The sequence below is a fragment of the Theropithecus gelada genome, chromosome X (genome assembly GCF_003255815.1).
Source record: "Theropithecus gelada isolate Dixy chromosome X, Tgel_1.0, whole genome shotgun sequence".
NCBI lineage: Eukaryota > Metazoa > Chordata > Mammalia > Primates > Cercopithecidae > Theropithecus > Theropithecus gelada.
Window position 1 is genome coordinate 39,912,472 of NC_037689.1, and position 22,807 is coordinate 39,935,278.

The 22,807-nt window shown below is 39.9% G+C and overlaps 1 protein-coding gene and 1 pseudogene across 2 annotated transcripts in view; one reads left to right on the forward strand and one right to left on the reverse strand.

The window, feature by feature from the left end:
• Positions 1 to 22,807, reverse strand: part of BEND2 (BEN domain containing 2) — a 54,206-nt gene that overhangs the window by 21,064 nt on the left and 10,335 nt on the right. Inside the window, exons 5-8 of one of the 2 annotated variants that reach the window (XM_025373018.1) lie at positions 18,509 to 18,923; positions 16,834 to 16,959; positions 9,349 to 9,495; positions 5,086 to 5,193 (exon numbers count right to left, since the gene is read on the reverse strand). In XM_025373018.1, coding sequence (XP_025228803.1) covers positions 5,086 to 5,193; positions 9,349 to 9,495; positions 16,834 to 16,959; positions 18,509 to 18,923 — 796 coding nt within the window. The remainder of the gene's footprint in view (positions 1 to 5,085; positions 5,194 to 9,348; positions 9,496 to 16,833; positions 16,960 to 18,508; positions 18,924 to 22,807) is intronic. The other variant, XM_025373019.1, reaches the window with a different exon arrangement.
• Positions 12,647 to 13,606, forward strand: LOC112616070 (annotated as a pseudogene).

The following is a 22,807-nucleotide window of genomic DNA, read 5'->3' on the forward strand; positions in this document are numbered from 1 at the left end:
ATTTATCCTAGAATAGTACATCTGGTGAAAATATCCTTCAAGCATGACGGAGAAATAAAGACTTTCCCAGACAAACAAAAGCTGACAGATTTCATCAACAGCAGATCTATCCTATAAGAAATGCTAAAGAGAGTTCTTCAATCTGAAAGAAAAAGACATTAATTACCAATAATAAATTATCTGAAGGTATAAAACTTATTAGTAATAACAACACACAGAGTATTATAACACTGCAATTGTGCTGTGTAAAATACTCTTAAGTAGAAAGACTAAATGATGACCCAATCAAAAATAATAATTACAACAACTTTTCAAGACATAGACAGTACAGGCCGGGTGCAGTGGTTGACACCTGTAATCCCAGCACTTTGGGAGGCCAAGGCGGGCAGATCACCTGAAGTCAGGAGTTTGAGATCAGCCTGGCCAACATGGTGAAACCCCGACTCTACTAAAAATACAACAAGTAGCCGGGCATGGTGGCGGGTGCCAGTAATCCCTGCTACTCAGGAGGCTGGGGCAGGAGAATTGCTTGAACCCGGGAGGCAGAGGCTGCAGTGAGCCAAGATCACACCACTGCACTCCAGCCTGGGTGAAAAGAGGGAAACTCCGTCGGAAAAAAAAAAAGACATAGACAGTACAATAAGACATACAGAGAAAACAAAAAGTTAAAAAGGGAAATTAAGTTAAAGTGTAGTTTTCATTAGTTTTCTTTTTGCTTGTTGGTTGGTTTATGCAATCAGTGTTAAGTTGTCATTAGTTTAAAATAATGGGTTATAAGAGTATTTGCAAACCTCATGGTAACCTCAAAGCAAAAAACATACGATGGGGCTGGGCATGGTGGTTCATGCCCATAATTCCAGCACTTTGGGAGGCCGAGGTGGGAGGATCACTTGAGCCTAGGAGTTCAAGAAAAGTTCAGCCTGGGAAACATGACAAAACCCCATCACTACAAGAAATACAAAAAGGTATCTGGGTGTGGTGGCACGTGCCTGTAGTCCAAGCTACTTTGGAGGCTGAGGTGGGAAGATCTCTTGAGCCTGGGAAGTCAAGGGTACAGTGAGTCAAGATCGTGCCACTGCACTCCAGCCTGGGCAACAGAGCAAGACCCTGTCTGGAAAAAAAAAAGATACAATGGAGACACAAAAAAATAAAACAAGAAATTAAATCGTGCCACCAGAAAAAAATTACCATCACTAAAAGGAAGACAGGAAGGAAGAAAAGAAGGAAGGAAGAGAAGACCAAAAAACAACCAGAGAACAAATAACAAAATGGCAGGAAAAAGTCTCAACTTACCAATAAAAAAAATTGAATGTAAGTGGACTAAACTCTCCAATCAAAAGATAGAGTGGCCGAATGGATAAAAAAAAGCAAGAAACAATGATCTGTTGTGTACAAGAAGCACACTTCATCTGTAAAGATACGCTGAAAATAAAGGGATGGAAAAAGATATTCCATGCCAATGGAAACCAAAAAAGAGTAGGAGTACCTGTACTTATATCAAACAAAATAGATTTCAAGACAAAAAGCTGTAAGAAGAGACAAAGGAGACCATTACATAATGATTAAGTGGTCAATTCAGCAAAAGGATATAACAATTGTAAATCTCTATGCACCCAACACTGTTGCACCCACATATATAAAGCAAATATTATTAGAGCTAAAGAGAGAGATAGGCCACAATACAATAATAGCTGGAGACTTCAACACCTCACTTTCAGCACTGGACAGATCATTCAGACAGAATATCAACAAAGAAATATCAGATTTAATCTGTACTATAGACCAAATGGATCTAATAGATATGAACATTTCGCAGATATATTAAATGTATATTCTGCAGGTGTTCTGTAAATACCTATTAATATTTCTCCTCAGCACATGAATCATTCTCAAGGATTGACCATATGTTGTCACAAAATAAGTCTGAAAATATTCAAAAGAATTGAAAAATTATTCAATTTCAAGCATCTTCTCTGACTACAATGGAATAAAGCCAGAAATCAGTAATGGGGAATTTAGGAAACTATACATGAAAATTAAATAATATGTTCTTAAATGATCAGTGGTCAATGGTAAATGAATGGTCAATGAAGAAATTAAGAGGGAAATTGAAAAAAAAATCTTGAAACAAATGGTAATGGAAACACAGCATACCAAAACCTATGGCATAGAGCAAAAGCAGTACTAAGAGAGAAATTTATAGCTAAAAGTGCCTACATCAAAAAAGAAGAAAACCTTCAAATAAATAACCTAATGATGTATCTTAAAGAACTAGGGAAGGAAGAGCAAACCATGCCCATAATTAATAGAAGAAAATAATAATAAAGATCAGAGCAGAAGCAAAAGAATTTAAAATGAAGAAAATACAAAAGATGAAATGAAAGAAAAAGTTGCTTTTCTGAAAAGACATATAAAATTGGCAAACCTTTAAGCCAGACTAACTAAGAAAGAGACAAGATTCAAATAAATAAAACCAGAGATTTAAAAAGAGACATTACAACTGATACCGCAGAAATTCAAAGGGATTATTAGCAGCTACCATGAGCAACTGCATGCCAACAAACTGGAAAATCTAGAGGAAATGTATAAATTCCTAGACACATACACCTATCAAGTTTGAACCATGAAGAAATCCAAAACCTGAACAGATAAATAACAAGTAATGAGACTGAAGCCATAACAGAATTCTCCCAGTAAAGAAAAGCTCAAGACCCAATGGCTTCACTGCTGAATTCTACCAAATATTTAGAGAATTAATACCAATCCTACTCAAACTATTCCCAAAAATAGAGGAGGAAGGAATACTTCAAAACTCATTGTACAAGGTCAGTACTACCCTGATACCAAAGCTAGACAAAGACACATCAAAAAAAGAAAACCACAGGCCAATATCTCTGATAAATACTGATACAAAAACCCTCAACAAAATACTAGGAAACGGAATTCAACAATACATTAAAAAGATCAGCCGGGTGCAGTGGCTCATGCCTGTAATCCTAGCACTTTGGGAGGCCAAGGCGGGGGATCACGAGGTCAGGAGTTCGAGGCCAGCCTGGCCAGCATGGTGAAACCCCGTCTCTACTAAAAATACAAAAAAATGGCCAGGCATGGTGGCACACACCTGTAGTCGCAGTTACTCAGGAGGCTGAGGCAGAAGAATTACCTGAACCCGGCAGGCAGAGGTTGCAGTGGGCCAAGATTGTGCCACCATACTCCAGCCTGGGTGACAGAAAGAGACTCCATCTCAAAAATAAAAATAAAAAAATCATTCATGGATGGCCATGGGGTCTCATGCCTACAATCCTAGTACTTTGGGAGGCCGAGGCGGGAAGACTGCTTGAGCCCAGGAGATTGAGACCAGCCTAGGCAATATAGCAAGACTTTGTCTCTACAAAAAAAATTTAAAAATTAGCCAGGCATGGTTGTCCATCCCTGTAGTCCCAGCTACTTGGGAGGCTGAGTTGGGAGGACCATTTGAGCCTGGGGGTGTCGAGGTGGCAGTGAGCCATGATCATGTCACTGCACTCCAGTCTGGGTGATAGAGACTGTCTCAAAAAGATCATTCATCATGACCAAATGGGATTAATCCCAGGGATTCAACGATGGTTCAACATACACAAATCAATCAATGTGATATATCATGTGAACAGAATGAAGAACAAAAATTGTATGATCATTTCAATTAAGTAACTCTCAAAATGTAAGCATATAAAAGCAAACATTACTGTAAGACAAGAATAGATATTTCAAAGAAGAGGATATGCAGATAGAAAATTAGCACATGAAGAGCCGTACATCATTTCGAAAGGCCAATGCATATTAAACCCTCAATTAAATATTACCATATACCTATCAGAATGGCTAAGTGGTGGGCAGATCATGAGGTCAGGAGATCGAGACCATCCTCGCTAGTGAAACCCCGTCTCTACTTAAAAAATACAAAAAAATTAGCCAGGCATGGTGGCACATGCCTATAGTCCCAGCTACTCGGGAGGCTGAGGCAGGAGAATAGCTTGAACTCAGAAGACAGAGGTTGCAGTGAGCCAAGATCGCACCACTGCACTCCAGCCTGGGTGACAGAGCGAGACTCCATCTCAAAAAAAAAAAAGCAAACATACTAAATGCTGGTAAGAATGCAGAGAAACTGAATCACTCATACACTGCTGATGGGAATGTAAAATGGCACAGCCACTCTGGAAATCGTTGACAGTTTCTTATTACACTATACATGCAATTACTATACCACCCAGCAGTTAATTGTACTCAGGCATTTATCACAGAAAAATGAAAAACATTATGTTCACACAAAAACCTGTACTCTGGTTCTCATACCTGCTTTACTTGTAATAACTAAAAACAACAATCTAGATGTCCTTCAGTGGGTGACAAGCCATGATAAATCCATACCATGAAATAGTACTCAGCAATAAAAAGGAAGGAATTCCTAATATACACAAAAACTTGTATGAATCTCCAGGGAATTATGCTATGTGAAAAAACGCAATCTCAAAAGGTTAAATGGTATATCAGTCCATTTATCAAACCAATGGTGTATCAGTCCATTCTTACAATGACAAAATTATAAAAAGGGAGAATATACTAGTAGTTGTATGGGATAAAGATGAGGCCAGGGAGGGAATGACATGAAGGAGTAGATATGGTTATAAAAAGTCAGTAAGAGAGTCCCTGGAAGTCATGGGACAGTTCTGTATCATGACTAGATACAGTTAGGTTTATTTATGACTGAACGCAGATGTCATAAAATTCCAGACAACTGGATACTCTCTCTCTCTCTCTCTCTCTCTCTCTCTCTCTCTCTCTCTCTCACACACACACACACACACACACACACACACACACACACACGTACTCACACACATACAAATGAATACATGAAAAGCTGAGGACATCTGAATAGATCTGGTGATTGTATCAACGTCAAAACCCTAGTTGTGATATTTTACTATATTTTTGTAAAACAGTACTATTGGGGGAAACTGGGTAAAGGTACACAAGATCTCTCTCTGTATTCTTTCAATCCAGATTAAAGAGTGCTACTTGTAACACATATCATTTCAAACTCACCAAAATTGGGAGTGAGGCAGGCAGATGCTGAAGCATCATCTTGGTCACAGCTATTCTGCATTACAGTTGAGTAACTCATTGTCCCAGAATTCATTTGTGGGCCAGATTCTGTTTTGAACAACATTTCAATATGTAAAACATTTTCTAGTGCTGAAAGACAAGAAATCTCAACCATGTTTTTTGTATCAGGAGAAACTATCCTTCGGGAATAAAAGAAAAACAAAGACATTCTTAGACAAAGAAAAACTTTAAAAAGTGGTCACTGGCTGACTTACCCTTAAAGAACAACTAAAGGAAGATCTTCAAACTGAAAGGATATGATTAAGGAAGGAATCTTGCAGCATCAGGAAGGAAGAAAGAACAACACAAAGAGCAGAAATATGGGCATGGAGAAACTAGGTCACTCACACGTTGCTGGTGGGGGTAGAAAATTGTACACTCTGGAAAACAACTTGGCAGTATTTTATAAAACTAAACATACCATTACCATAGGACCCAGCAACTGCACTCTTGGGCAGTATCTCAGAGAAATGAAAACTTGTGTTCACACAAAACCTATATGGTGTATGAGTGTTTATAGCAGCTTTACTTCTAATAGCCAAAACCAGGAAACAACCTAGATGTCTTTCAATACCTGAAAAGATAAACAAACCACAGTACATCTACACCATGGAATAGTACTCAGCAACAAAAAAGAAGGAACCATTTGGGGGCTTGCCTGTGGTAGAGGATACATGAACCTAATTAGACATATGATAAAAACTGAACTAAAACACATACATACACATGCACATAAATAAATACAAGTAAAACTGGGGACATCTCAATAATATCTGCAGAAGGTATCACGTCAACATCCTGTTTGTGATAATTTCTTATAGTTTTGCAAGATGTTACTTTTGGGGAAAAGTGGTAATGGAAACACAGATTTCTCTGTATTATTTATTAAAACTGCATGTGTAGCTAAATTTTTCTGAAAATAAAAACTTTAATTAGAAAAAGCTACCAATATCTTGCACTACGGATGCCAATCAATCTAGATTAAATAGTGCTGCATATAGCAAGTATCATTTCAAACTCACCGAAATTGCAAGGGACGCTGTGAAATAATGAGGAAACATTCTGGCGACTGTTGTTTTCTAATAAAGGTCGGTAATTTGTTTTCACAGACCTCTTTACTGAGCTGGTTCGTGCTATTCCCAATGTTTCTATAAATAAAATATTTCAAATATTGAAAGACAATACATTTCAATCATAAATTCTACATCAGGCAAAAGTGTCCTTCAAATATAGAGAAGATAAAGACATTCTCACATGAGGGAAAACTAAAGTGTTTGCCACTAGCTGACATACACTTAAAGAATGGCTAAAGGAAAATCTTCAAACAGAAAAGAATGATGAAAAAGCAAATCTTGGAGCATCAAAAAGGAAGAAAAAACAATGAAAGCAGGGGAAATATGCATGCAGAGAAACCGGATCATTCATACATAATTGGAGAGAACGTAAAATGATACAGTCTCTCTGGAACACCATTTGGCAGTTTCTTATAAAACTAAACATGCAATTACTACACAACCAAGCCTTTTTACTCTTGGACATTTATCCAAGAAAAATCAAAACTTATGTTTATACAAAAATCTGTACATCAGTGGCCATTGCAACTTTACTTGTAATAGTCAAAAACTAGAAACAGCCGCAATATCTTCCAATGGATGAATAAGCCAACTGTGAAACATCCATACCATGGAATAGTGTCCACAATAAAAACTAAGGACCACTCATACATCCAGCCAGTCAGATGAATATTCGGGGGATTATGTACTGAGGCAGGTGTGGTTATAAAAGAGCAAGATGGGCCGGGCGTGGTGGCTCACGCCTGTAATCCCAGCACTTTAGGAGGCCAAGGCAGGTGGATCACTTGGTGCCAGGAGTTGGAGGCAAGCCTGGGCAACACGGTGAAATCCCATCTCTACAAAAACTATAAAAAAAAAAAAAAAAGCCAGAGTTGGGTGCAGTGGTTCATGCCTGTAATCCCAGCACTTTGGGAGGCCGAAGCAGGCAGATCACTTGAGGCCAGGAGTTCAAGACCAGCCTGGCCAACACAGTGAAACCTCGTCTCTACCAAAAAATACAAAAATTACCTTGGCGTGGTGGCACATGCCTGTAATCCCAGGAACTTGGGAGGCTGAGGCACGATAATCGCTTGAACCCAGGAGGTGGAGGTTGCAGTGAGCTGAGACTGCACCACTGCACTCCAGCCTGGGCGACAGATGGAGATTTTTGAGACTCTGTCTCAAAAGAAAAGAAAAGAAAAGAGAAAAGAAAAGAAAAAAGAAAGAGTAAAATGAGGCATCTTGGTAATCATGGAAATGTGTATCTTGATCATGGCAGTGGGAATCAAACCTACTCATGTGACAAAACTGGGTAGAACTAAATGCACACAAACAATTTAACACAATTAAGTGGGAGATCTCAATAAGATGTGTGGATAATATCAATGTCAATATTCTGGTTGTGATGTTCTGTTACAGTTTTGCAAGATGTTATTGTTGGGAGGAATAGGTAAAGTGGAAGGGGTAATTTCTCTGCATTGTTTCTTACAACTACCTGTATATCTTAAATGACCACAAAATTAAAAGTTTAGTTTAAAAAAATCTACCGCTAGTTTTACATTAAGGACTTTGATGGATGTAGATTAAACAGTGCTACTAATAACATGTATAATTTCAAATTCACCAAACTTGGGAGGAATGGAGAGCGATAAAGAGGCGTTACCTTGGCTATGGCCCCTTCCTGATGAAGTTGGGTAATTCTCTGTCTGAGTATTGTTTTTTACGTTAGTTCCTGCTGTTTCTGGCATTTCTATAACTTTTTCAAGTACTGAAAGAAAAGAACTCTCAACTATGAATTTTATACTGGGTGAAATTGTCCTTCAGGAAAGAAGGGAAAATAAAAACATTCTCACAAAACGGAAAATTAAAGGAATTTGTCCCTCGCAGATTTACCCTTTAAAAATGGCTATAGGAAAACCTTCAAACAGAAAAGATACTACAAGAGAAGAAATCTTGGAGTATCCGGAAAGAAGAAAGAATGATAGAAAGATCAGAAATACAGATATGGAGAAACTGGATCACTCATACATTGCTGTTGGAAATAAACAATAGTACAGCCTCTCTGGGAAACTATTTGGCAGTTTCTTATAAAACTAAACATGCTAGTACCATACGACTCAGCAATTGTTCTCTTGGTATTCATGACAGAGAAATGAAAACTTATATTCACCCAAAAACCAGTACACAGTACATGAATGTTCAAAGTGGCTTTACTTGTAATATCCAAAAATTGAAAGAGAAAACCAGATGTCTTTCAATAGGTGAATGGTTTAAAAAAGAAAAAAAACTGTTCCTATCTGTACCATGGAAAAGAAGGAACTATTCATCAATAGAAAGAAAGGAACTACTGAGAAATGAAAACTTACATTTATACAAAAATGTGTACATGAAGATTCATAGCAGCTTTACACCCAGTAGACAAAAAATAAAAATAAAATAAAAACACAAAAAACCCACCAGACGTCCCTCAGCAGGTGAATGGTTGAACAAAACATAGTATATCCAGACATGCAATACTATTCAGCAATAGGAATAAACTATTAATAGAAAAAACAACCTGGACGAGTCTCTAGGAAATTAAGCTGAGTGAAAAAAATCCAATTCCAAATATGATTCCACTTATATAACAATTGAAAGAGACAAAATTATAGCGGTAGAGAAGAGATCAGTGGAAGCCAGGTGTTAGAAATGGGTCATGAGGTGTTACGGAAGGGTGACCTGAGAGAGTTGGTGTGGTTATCAAAGGCAACACAACAGCGCCTCGTGCTGATGGAAATGATCTCTACCTTGACTGTGGTGGTGGGCACACAAACCTACTTGTGGAATAAAGCTGCATAGTACTAAACACACACACACACAAATAAATACAAGTAAAATGGGACATCTCTATAAGATCTGTGGCTTGTATAAATGTGAATATCCTGGGTTGTAGTATTTCTGTTGTATTTTTGCTAAATGTAATTATTGGGGGAAATTAGGTAAAGGGTAGTCAGGATTTTTCCGTCTTATTTCTTATACCTGTGTATGATTTCTGAACTATCTCAATATGAAAAGTTTAATTTGTAAAAAGCTATCACTAAGAATTAATATTAAGAATGTTGATGAATCTAGATGAGAGGGCTGCTTGTGATATCCATTATTTCAAACTCACCAAAATTAGAAGTGATGGGAAGATTTGAAGACGCTGGATTTGGGACACTCATATTTCCCAATAAAGATGGGTAATACACTGTCTGAGAGTTATTTTCCATGTTGGTTTCTGTTGTTCCTGGCATTTCAATAAGTATAATTTTCTCAGCTACTGAAAAAAAAAACAGAATGCTCAATCATAAATTCTACATGAGGCAAAACTATGCTTCTGGAAAAAAGGTAAAGACATTTCTCAAACAAAAGAAAACTAAAAGAATCTGTCCCTAGCCGACTTATCCATATGAAATCTCCAGGCCTGGTGCAGTGTCTCACGCCTACAATCCCAAAACTTCGGGAGGCAGAGACAAATGGATTGCCTGAGCCCAGAAGTTCAAGACCAGCCTGGATAACATGAGACCCCATCTCTACAAAAAAAAAAAAAATTAAAAATTAGCCAGGAGTGACAGCAAGTACCTGTAGTCCTAGCTGAGTCAGGAGGCTGAGGGAGCGTCACTGGAGCCCAGGAGGTGGAGGCTGCAGTGAGCCATGATCGCACCACTGCACTCCAGCCTGGATGACAGAGTGAAAAGAAAGAAAGAAAAGAAAGAGAAGAGAGAAGAGGAGAGGAGAGGAGAGGAGAGGAGAGGAGAGGGAAAGGAAAGGAAGAAGAGAGAGAGAGAAAGAGCGAGAGAAAGAGAGAGAAAGAGAGAGGAAGGAAGGAAGGAGGGAAGGAAGGAAGGAAGGAAGGAAGGAAGGAAGGAAGGAAGGAAGGAAGGAAGGAAGNGGAGGGAGGGAGGGAGGGAGGGAGGGAGGGAGGGAGGGAGGGAGGGAAGGAAGGAAATGTTAAAACAGTAAGGATATGATGAAAGGAATCCTGGAGCATCAGGAAGGAAGAAAGACTAATAGAAAGACCAGAAACATAGGCCAGGCACAGTGGTTCCACCTGTAATCCCAACACTTTGGGAGGCCGAGGTGGGTGGATCCTCTGAGGTCAGGAGTTCAAGACCAGCCTAGCCAACATGGCAAAACCCCATTTCTACTAAAAATACAACAATTCGCCGGGCGTGGTGGTGAATGCCTGTAATCCCAGTTACTTGGGAGGCTGAGGCAGGAGAATTGCTTGAACCTGGGAGGTGGAGGTTGCAGTAAGCCGAGATTACATCACTGCACTCCAGCCTGGACAACAGAGTGAGACTCTGCCTCAATTAAAAAAAAAAAAAAAAAGAAAGGAGAAAAAAAAGAAAGGTAAGAAATGTAAATATGGAGAAACTGGATCACCCATACATGTAAAGCCGTTCTGGAAAAATGTTTGGCAGTTTCTTATAAAACTAAACATGCTAGTACCATAAGACCCAGCAATTATGCTCTTGACATTCATGACAGAGAAATGAAAACTTATATTTATCCAAAAACCAGTACAGGAATGTTCAGAGCAGTTTAGTCCTAATACCAAAGAGTGGAGAGGGGGGAAATAATGACCTTCAATTGGTAAATGGTTAAAAACAACTACTGTATATCCAAACCATGGAAGATTATCAGAAAAAAAAAAGAGGAACAGCTGATACACACAACAACCTGTATAAGTCTTTAGAGAATCATACTGACTGAAAACAAAACAAAAAAAAAACCTACCTGCCATAAGATTCCCTTTATATTACACTCTTAAAGTCACAAAATTATAGAAGCCAGTGTTTGTCAGGAGCTAGGGAACAGTCAATGGGGAAGAAAAGGGTGACCTGAGAGAGGTGGGGGTGGTTATCAAAGATGAGGCAGCCTGGTGGTGATGGAAATGTTCTGTCTTGACTGTGGTGGTGAGAATCAAACCTATTCATGGAAAAAAATTTGCAAAGAAAGAAATACAGATACACCCACAGATTATTATAACTAAAACTGGGGATATCTCAGTTATATCTGTGTATTTTATCAATGTCAATATCCTGTTGTGTTAATTTACTATAGTTTTGTAAGATGGTGTTGTTGGGAGAAAAGGGTAAAGCATAAAGGGGATCATTTCTATTATTTCTTACAAATACATGTGAATCTAAAATTATTTTAAAATAAAAATGGCTGGGCACAGTGGCTCACGCCTATAATCCCAGCACTTTGGGAGGCCGAGGAGGGCAGATCACCTAAGGTCAGGAGTTAGAGACCAGTCTGGCCTACATGGTGAAACCCCGCCTCTACTAAAACTACAAAAATTAGATGGGCGTGGTGGCATGCCCTATAGTTCAAGCTACTTAGGAGGCTGAGGCAGGAGAATCTCTTGAACCCAGGAGGCGGAGGTTGCAGTGAGCCGAGACCACACCACTGCACTCCAGCCTGGGTGACAAAGTGAGACTCCATCTCAAAAAAATAAAAATAAAGTTTAATTTTAAAAATGAGCTGCTACAACTAGCTTGCATTAAGGATGTTAATCGATCCAGATTCAATAGTGTCACTTGTAATGCAGCATCTGAAACTCACCAAAATTAGGTGTGTAGCCGGCAGATAAAGAGGAAGAACATGGGCTGCTGCCATTTCCCAAAGAAATTGGGTAGTTCATTGTCTGAGGGTTGCTTTCCAGCCTGGTTTCTGCAATTGTTGGCATACCTACAGAAAGAACATTTTTCAAGTGGTTAGGAACTCTCAACCGTGAATTTATACATAGTGAAATTCTCCTTGAGTAATGATATGGTTTGGCTGTGTCCCCACCCAAATCTCACCTTGAATTGTATCTCCCAGAATTCCCACATGCTGTGGGAGGGACCCAGGGGGAGGTAATTGAACCATGGGGGCCAGTCTTTCCCATGCTATTCTTGTGATAGTGAATAAGTCTCATGAGATCCGATGGGCTTATCAGGGGTTTCTGCTTTTGCTTCTTCCTTATTTTTCTCTTGCCACTACCATGTAAGAAGTGCCTTTCACCTCCTGCCATTATTCTGAGGCCTCCCCAGCCATGTGGAACTATAAGTCCAATCAAACCTCTTTTTGTTCTCAGTTTTGGGTATGTCTTTATCAGCAGTATGAAAACAAACTAATACGAGTAATTAACAGGCAATAAGGACATTCTCACATGAAGGAAAACTAGGATTACTTATCCCGCATAGACTTGCCCTTAAAGAAAGGCCAAAGGAAAATCTTTACGCAGAAAGGATATGATGAAAAAAATGGGTCTTTGGGCATCGGGAAGAAAGAAAGAAGAGAAAGAGCAGAAATATGCATGCAGAGAAATTGGATCACTCAGATATTACTGGTGAGGAGATAAAATGATACATCCCCACCTTTCTGCCCATGGACTCCACTGAAGAAGCATCGTTAAAGTCTCTCTTCTCCCTGCCGTCATGTCTAAGTCAGAGTCTCCTAAAAAACCCCAACAACTGAGGAAGCTCTTCATTGGAGGGTTGAGCTTTGAAACAACCAATGAGAGCCTGTGAAGCCATTCTGAGCAATGGGGAACGCTCATGGACTGTGTGGTAATGAGAGATCGAAACACCAAGTGCTCCAGGAGCTTTGGGTTTGTCACATATGCCACTGTGGAGGAGGTGAATGCAGCCATGAATGCAAGGCCACACAAGGTGGATGGAGGAGTTTTGGAACCAAAGAGAGTTGTCTCAAGAGAAGATTCTAAAAGACCAGGTGCCCACTTAACTGTGAAAAAGATATTTTTTGGTGGCATTAAAGAAGACACTGAATAACATCACCCAAGAGATTATTTTGAATAGTATGGAAAAATTGAAGTGATTGAAATCATGACTTGACCGAGGCAGTGGCAAGAAAAGGGGTTTTGCCTTTGTAACCTTTGATGACCATGACTCCGTGGATAAGACTGTCATTCAGAAATACCATACTGTGAATGGCCACAACTGTGAAGTTAGGAAAGCCCTGTCAAAGCAAGACATGGCTAGTGCTTCATCCAGCCAAAGAGGTCGAAGTGGTTCTGGAAACTTTGGTGGTGGTCGTGGAGGTGGTTTCAGTGGGAATGACAACTTTGATCGTGGAGGAAACTTCAGTGGTCATGGTGTCTTTGGTGGCAGCCGTGGTGATGGTGGATATGGTAGCAGTGGGGATGGCTATAATGGATTTGGTAATGATGGAAGCAGTTTTGGAGGTGGTGGAAGCTACAATGATTTTGGCAATTACAACAGTCTTCAAATTTTGGACCCATGAAGGGAGGAAACATTGGAGGCAGAAGCTCTGGCCCCTATGGTAGTGGAGGCCAATACTTTGCCAAACCACGAAACCAAGGTGGCTATGGTGGTTCCAGTAGCAGCAGTAGCTATGGCAGTGGCAGAAGATTTTAACTAGGAAACAAAACTTAGCAGGAGAGGAGAGCCAGAGAAGTGACAGGTAAGCTACAGGTGACAACAGATTTGTGAACTGAGCCAAGCACAGTGGTGGCAGGGCCTAGCTGCTATGAAGAAGACATGTTTTAGACAAATACTCACATGTATGGGCAAAAATTCGAGGGCTGTATTTGTGACTAATTGTATAACAGGTTATTTTAGTTTCTGTTCTGTGGAAAGTATAAAACATTCCAACAAAGAGTTTTAATGTAGATTTTATTTTCTTGCATCCATGTTGTTGATTGCTAAGTGTAATAGTCTGATCATTACACTGAATAAATGTCTTTTAAAAAAAAGATACAGCCCCTCTGAAAAAAAGTTTAGCATTTTCTTATAAAACTAAATATGAAGTACCATATAACCCAAAATTGCATGCAAACTTGTTTACACAAAAACCAGTACATAAATGTTCATAGAGCTTTGCTTGTATTGACCAAAAATAGAAAACACCCCTGATGTCATTCAATGAATAAACAGATAAACAGTTATACATCAGTACTATGGAATAGTACTCAACAATAAAAATGGAGGAACTATTGATGCATACAACAATTGGTATGAATCTCGAGAAAATTATGTTTAGTGAAAAAAAAGCCATGCTCAAAAGGTTACACAGCATTTAGTTGCATTTAAGTAACAACATTCAAATAATGAAATTCTGGCAAACAAAGTGAGATTGCTGACTATCAGTAGTTAAGATAGGGCAAGATGAGAGAGAAGGGAGATCAGGGGAGGTGGCTGTGGTTATAAAAGAACAATATAAAGGATCCTTGTAGTGATGATGGAAATGTTCTGTATTGTAACTAATAGTGGACATGTAAATTGACTCATGATTAAATTTCATAGAACTAAATACACACACACACTGATGTAGATTTAATCAATGCCAATATCCTGGTTGCAGGATATAGTTCCTTAAGATGTTATCATTGAGGAAAATGGGTAAAGTACACATGGGATCTCTGTACAGTTTCTTACAACCACATGTTAATTCAAAATTATCTCAAAATAAAAAGGCTAGTTTTTTGGTTTTTTTTTTTTTTTAAGAGCTATCACTGACTTGCATTCAGGATGTTGATGGAAAATAAACTCTCAGCCACAAATTCTATGCCCAGCAAAACTATCCTTAAAGAATGTTAGGAAAATAAAGACATTTTCAAATGCAGGAAAACTAAAGAAACCTGAAAGAAAGGCTGAAGAAAAGTATTCAAACAGAAAGGAATTGATGAAAAAAGAAAATATAGAGCATCCAGAAGGAAGAACAACAGAAATAACAGAAATATGAATGTGGAGAAACTGGATCACTCACGCATTGCTGGTGGAAATGGAAGATAATACAGACTCTCTGGAAAACTATTTGACAGTTTCTTATAAAACTAAACATGCTAGTACCATAAGGCTCAGCAATTACACTCATGGCATTCATGACAGAGAAATGAAAACTTATATTTACAGAAAAACCTGTTCATGACTGTTCATAGCGGCTTCACTCCTAATATCCAAAAACTGGAAAAAAACAATTTGATGCCTTTTCAGTGGGTGAATGGCTAAACAAACTGTGGCATAGCCATACTATGAAATATAAATCAAAAATAAAAAGGAGGGTAGGCTGGGCATGGTGGCTCACGCCTGTAATCTCAGCACTTTGGGAGGCCACGGCAGGCAGACGACTTGAGGTCAGGAGTCTGAGACCAGCCTGGCCAACATGGTGAAATCCTGTCTCTACCAAAACTACAAAAATTAGCTGGGCATGGTGGCACACACTTGTAATCCTAGCTATTCAGCAGGCTGAGGCATGAGAATTGCTTGAATCCAGGAGGCAGAAGTTGCAGTAAGCCAAGATCGCGCCACTGCACTCCAGCCTGGGCAACAGAGGAGACTATGTCTTAAAAAAAAAAAAGGAGGAAACTCCTGATACATGCAACAAGCTGGGTGAGTTTTCAGAGAACCATACTGAGTGAAAAACACCAATCCCCCAAAATTACATACTATAACATTCCCTTAATGTAACATTCTTGAAGTGACAAAATTATAAACAGAGAACAGATCAGTAGTTACCAGGTGTTAGGGATGGGGCAGGTTGAAAGGAAGGGATGACATGAGGAAAGTGAATGTGATTATCAAAGGGCAAGACGAGGCATCTTTGCAGTGATAGAAACGTTCTATGTCTTTGCCGGAGGTAGACATTAAAACTACCTGTGATAAAACTGCAAAGAACTAAACAGACAGACACAAATTAATTACAAGTAAACCTGGGGATATCTCAGTAAGATGTGTGGAGTGTATCAATGTCAATACCTTGGATGTGATATTTTACTACAGTTTTAAAGATGTTATCCTTTGGGGGAAATGGCTAAATCATAAACAGGTCTCTGCATTATTTCTTACAACTGTGTGTGAATCTAAAATTATCTCAAACTAAAAAGTTTAATTTGAAAAGAGTCACACTAGCTGACATTAAAAATACTGGTGAATCAGGCTGGGCGCAGTGGCTCACGCCTGTAATCCCAGCACTTTGGAAGGTAGAGGCGGGCAGATCACCTGAGGTTGAGAGTTGGAGACCAACCTGACTAACATGGAGAAACCTCGTCTCTACAAAAAATATGAAAAAAACTAGCCAGGCGTGGTGGTGCATGCCTGTAATCCCAGCTACTTGGGAGGCTGAGGTAGGAGAATCACTTGAACCTGGGAGGCGGAGGTTGCAGTGAACCAAGATCGTGCTATTGTACTCCAGCCTGGGAAACAAGAGCAAAACTCCACCACAAAAAAAAAAAAAAAAAACAAAAAACAACTAGCTGGCAAATCAAAATTAAATAACGCTATCTGCATATTTCTTTCTTATTTATTTATTTATTTATTTATTTATTTATTTATTTATTTTAGACGGAGTTTCGCTCTTGTTGCCCAGGCTGGAGTTAAGTGGCACAATCTCAGCTCACTGCAACCTCCACCTCCAGGTTCAAGTGATTCTCCTGCCTCGGCCTCCTGAGTAGCTGGGATTACAGGTGCCCACCACCACGCCCAGCTAATTTTTTGTATTTTTAGTAGAGACGGGGTTTCACCATGTTGGTCAGGCTGGTCTCAAACTTCTGACGTCAGGTGATCCACCCGCCTCAGTCTCCCAAAGTGCTGGGATTACAGGCGTGAGCCACCATGCTCAGCATTATGTATCATGTCAAACTCACCAAAATAGGGAGGGATGAAGACAGATAAAGAGGCAGTATTTTGGCCACTGTAATTTCCCATTAAAGTTGGGTAATTCACTGTCTCAGTGCTGTTTTTACTGCTGTTTGCTGGTCTTTCTGGCATTTCTATAAATAAAAAGTTTTCAAGAGCTGTAATACAGGAACTTTACCCACAAATTCTATACCAAGCAAAATTATCCTTCAAGAAAGAAAGGGAAACAGACATTCACACACAAAGGAAAACAAAAAGAATTTGTCCCCAACAGATTTACCCTTAAAGAAAGATTAAAGAAAACTCTTCAATCAAAAGAAAAGAAAATGATGAAAGAATGAATCTTGGAGCATCAGGAAGAAAGAACAAAAGAAAGAGGAGAAATATGCATTCAGAGAAAATAGATCACCCATATATAGCTGGCAGGAATGTCAGATGGTACAGCCCCCCTGGAAAATAGTTAGGCAGTTTCTCATAAAACTAAACATGCATGTCCAAACTCATCACACTGGGTATAATAAATATGTGCAGTTTTTTACTTATTAATTACTACGGTTTGAAGGTATCTTTTCCAAAATTCAGGTGTTGCCACTGTGATCATATTAAGAAATGGGACCTTTAAGAGATGATTAAGCTATGAGGGCTCCTCCCTCATGAATGGGATGGAGGCCCTTATAAAAGAGGCTTCACACAGCATTTTGAAATCTTACCCTTCTACCTTCTGCCATGTGAGGACACAGTGCTCCTCTCTTGCAGAGGATGCAGCCCTCACCAGACAGACGAACTGGCTGGCACCTTGCTCTTGAACTTCCCAGCCTCCGGAGCTGTGAGAAATTACATTTCTGTTCTTTTTCAATCACCCTGTCTATGGTATTTTGTTACAGCAACACAAACACACCAAGACATTAATATATCAATAAAGATTTGTTTTTTAAAAAAACCTAAACATGCAATTAATATATAACCAGCAGTTGTACTCTTGGGTAATCATGTTAGAGAAATGAAAACTTCCATTTACACAAAAATTTGTATATGAATTTTCATAGCAGCCTTACTCCTAATAGTCAAAAACTGAAAAAATAGTTTCCTTCAACAGATGAATGGTTAAACCATGGTACACCTATACCATGGAATAGTACTTGGCAATAAAGGAACTACTGAAACACACAACTTGGTTGAGTCTCCAGGGGATTATGTTGAGTGAAAAAAAAAACAATACCAAAAGGTTACATACTATATGCATTCAATTAAGTGATAAAATTATAGAGATGGAGAAGAGATCACACTTGCCAAGGGTTAGGAATAGACAAGTGGGGAAAGGAAAAGGAGGATGGGTTTGGTTATAGAAGGGCAATACAAGCATACTTTCTGGTGATAGAACCGTTCTGTATCTTGACTATGATAGGAACATACAAACTTTCTCAAGTGATAAAATTGTTTTTAAAAAAGCCGAAAGTCAGACACACAAATGAATACAAACTGCAGCCTTATGAGATGTTACCACTGGGGAAAATTAGGGAAAGGGTATCTCTCTGTATTATTTCTTACAACTACATATGAATTTATTATGATTTCAAGATAAAACTTTTAATTTAAAAAACAGCTAACACTAATTTGCATGAAGGGTGTTTTAAAATCTAGATTGAAGAATGCTATCTGTAATATGTGTCATTTCAAACTCACCCAAATTGGGATGGATGCAGAAAGATGACAAGGCTCTACCTGGGCCCACATCTTCATTTTCCAGTAGAGCAGAGTAATTCACCACACCAGGGTTATTTGCCAGACTGGGTTCTCCTCGTGACAGACCTGCCATAGGTACTGCTGTAGTAGCATCGGCAAATGAGATGACAGCATGGGTACTTTCAGCACCTCCACTGATAAAGTTACATGGCATACCGAAACAAGGAAATGAGCCACCTTGTGCGACATACGGCTGTAATGAACGTGAGGAGACAATTCTGGGATATGATGAACTCTCACTGAGGTCTCCTTCCTGCAGTTCAGGACATGCTGCTGACTCAAGAGATGCTACAGCAGGGCTGGCCCAGGCATGGGTTTCCTGCCTTTCTGCTGGTGGTGGTGTGCTAGACTGTACCTATCCCGGGTAAGAGAACAGAATGAGTAAAGTTATTTTCTTCGGTTCCTAGACTTCCATTTTTCCATGAGACATACAATCAAAACTTTTTTGTGTAAATCCAGATGACCTCTAAAATGACACCAACCCAGTATAAATCAACTGTAACTTAAAATGAGGCTTAAAAAGTTGATTTTAAAAAAACATTCCTATGTATTTTCCTTGCAACATCATTTTCCATTGTTAAGGATAAATGCTGTACTTTGATTATATGATTTTTATTCTTCTTCAACCCTGCGTTTTATACATGATAATTACTAACATAAAAATACTAAGTGTTGTAATCTGTCAGACCTAAACTTCAGCATTCTTCCAAGGGAATTTTAGTCCCCCATCTGCTATTAAAGTAAGTAGAGAAAAGCCTTGCTAATCTCAGAGTTACTAGTTCTCTATCAGTTCTAACTGATTGGTGTCTTTAGGAGCTAGAGGTTTATCAAAGTTGTAAAAATGTTTTTGTAACACACATTTTATCAAAGGTGGTTGCTCCCAAGAACACTGCACTTCTGAAACAGCTCCACAAAGATGGTCAACTTGCATAGTGGTATTTTCAATAAGATCTTCTACATTCTATTATACTTAAAAAATAGTAGTTCATATTTCAAAAGAAAAATAACATGTGAAAACGCCATTAAGTCAAATGTTAACTGCTAGACACAACAAAAGTTCTCAAGCCATCAGAAATGTCTTGCTCCTATTCGAGGCCTGGCTGTAGGTGACACAAAGCCAGCAGGCTGAGCTCAGGAGCCCCAACATCCCCTCTGCTGCTCTACCCCGTGCAGGCACTAAGGATGCTCTAATGCCAGCAAATGAAAGTGCCGCTATGCCTCTACACCAGCACATTTATGATGAAGACACTGCACATCAAGGAAGGTGCTATTTTACGAAAGAAATCCTCAAATCTGCTAAAAGGCCAAAGACTCACTTTATAATGTTCATATGTAACATATATGTTCATCTATGTACAAATATGAAGTCTATATTATATACAGAGAGTGAGTGCTCCACTCCAGAAAGAACAGTAAGCCAAATATAACAGATGTGACTTTTGGCTTCAAACATTTTAAAATCATGCAGTCAACAACTAATCTTACAAAACCATTGAGTACACATCCCCTACGTGCCAATCAAGCATATATGACTGATAAAAATCTGAGAATTCCTCTTGAAATACACAGAAACTTTGGGCAAAAAAAAAAAATACACTTAAACAAAGGGCCAGAAACATTTCCTCATTCATTCATTCAACTAAACCTTTATTGACGGCCTACCATCTGGCAGAACTACTTTGCTATGTGTTGGAAACATGGACTGAAAGAAAGCTCCTAGCCGGGCACGGTGGCTCATGCCTGTAATCCCAGCACTTTGGGAGGCCGAGACAGGTGGATCACTTGAGCTCAGAAGTTCGAGACCAGCCTGAGCAATATGGCAGAACTCCATCTCTAACAAAAACAACAACAACAACAACAAAACCTCCATTTCCAGAAAAAAAAAATACAAAAAAGTAGCCAGGCATGGTGGCATGCACCTGTAGTCCCAGATACTCGGGAGCCTGAGGTGGGAGAATCACCTGAGCCTGGGAAGTTGAGGATACAGTGAGCCACGATTGCACCACTGCACTCCTGCCTGGGCAACGGAATGAGACCCTGTCAAAAAAAGCTCCTGTCCTAGAGGAACTGCCATCTCAGCTGGGAGAGAGACAAGTAAAGAGAGGATTCCAATAGACAAAGTGATTAGCAGCCTGGAACAGTGGTTTGCAAAGTGGTCCACAGACCAGTAGCATCAACATCACCTGAAGCTCATTAGAAATGCCAAATTTCAGGTTGTACCCCAGACCTCTGGAGTCAGAAACTCTGAGAGTGGCAACAGTGGTCTATGTTTTCACAAGCCCCCAGGTGATTCTGATGCTCCCAGTAAGAACCACTGGGCTATGGCAATGAGGTAAATAGTGCAGGCTCTAGGGGAACATGGTTGGGGTCAAATACTAGAGTCCAGCCACTTATTGGCTGTGTGACCCTGGGCAAGTTACTTAAACTCTCTGTGCTTCAATGTCCTCATGTAGGGAATTGGAATGAAAATCTCTCTCAGGGTTCTCTTGAGGACAAGAACCTTGCTATAGTATTAGGTTAATATTAATAGTAACAACACTACACTATGCCCGGTCCAACAGTGCTCAGTGGTCTCTTCCTGTTACTATTGTTATTACCAGCACCATGACACAGACAGGAACAGGAGGCTAAGCATGCACAGAAGAGTGGGCCTAACCCAGGCTGGCAGTCATGGAGAGCTTTTCAGAGGAGGTGAGGTCTGAAGTGAGAATTAAAACATGAGAAGGTGCTTGCCAGGTGAGGATGCATGTAAGGGTTTACAGGGTAGAAGAAACAGTAGGTTCAAAAATACCCAGAGAGAAAAACAGGAAGCCAGATGTGAAGACAGCGAGTATGAATGACATTCCAGGAGCGGGGCTGTCATGGGAAGGAGAGAGTGAGGATGACAGCAAAGAAGGGATGGGAGGCAAGAGAAGTGGCTTCTCCAAGCTGTGGGAGAACTTGTAGAGGGGAAGGAGGGACAGGGGCTAGAGCCAGAGGAGAGAGAGAGGGACGCCCGATGGGGGGCGGCTCTGAGTTCGGGGAGGGGACTAGATGCAAAAAGCAGCAAGGATGTCAGCCCTGGTCACTAGAATGGTCGGGAAGGGGTCAGAAGAAGGGCGGGGATGGGGGCAGTTGGTTGGCTGTGGGGACAGATATGAGGAGTTGGAGGAGAGGACTGCCCCAGGCACTCCACTGTCTCCAGGAATGAAGAGGCAGGACTAGGGGGCTGAGATAGGCTGGGGACTGCCAACAGAGGGGGTCCTCCTCTGCTCCCAGCTAAGCAGGACGGAGGTGGACTCAAGAGGGAACTGGGATGAAAGAACACGGCATGCTGCAGTGCCACCCCTATGATCTAGAACGGGCAGGGGAGGAAAGAGCCAACTCCTTAGGAGCAATGGAGAGGAGCCATTGGGGCCATTTCAGGCTGACTGTGGCCCTAGGCACCTCCTCCCACAGATACTGCCTCCCACCCCAGTGTGCAGGCTTGCCGAGGGGGACCCTGGTCTAGCAGTGCAGGGGAGGCAGGCTAGGGAGAACCTGCTCCCTACCTTCTCAGCTCGCCTCTGTACCCACTTCCCCCCAAGACTGCATGTGTCCCTTGGAAGCCCTCCACTTCTGTTCTCCCCCATGATCATGATAAATGCCCAAACAATTTCACTTCCCAAAATATTTTAGCTCATTCCATTCAAGAAACATTATACACGGTAAGAAACATTTTTTTTTTTCTAATAAACCTTCACTACCTCTGGTTTATAACACAAAATCCCCAGTAATCACATATTTACCAACATGGTGATTCTTATAAGGAAAAGAAGGAAACAAAATGCTTCAGAGCTCATTGTCTAATGAAAAGAAGCATACAGATTCAGGAGAGAGAGATATTTCCTTAAGCCTGAGTTCAGAGTAATTCTACAGTGTATACGAAGACTGAAAAAGAATCCAAATTGCTTTCTTGGAATATATTTGGCAATGAGGATTTAATATAATATAAAGATTCAAAGTCTGGTATACACTCATTAATGATACTTCCACCTTCTTCACAATCAAGTATTTATGTTACTGTCTAAGGAAAGTTTATTAATAAACCAAAAGGAAATATGAAAGAAAGAAAAGTTCAGGACTTCTATTTCATTTTCAAGAAGCACCTAAGGCCTATTTGTGATATCAAAGGACCTTTGCCGATTGCAAATCCTACAACTACAGGAAAAGATATATTTGCAGAATTGTGTTCTCTTTAACCCAGCTACACTTAAGACA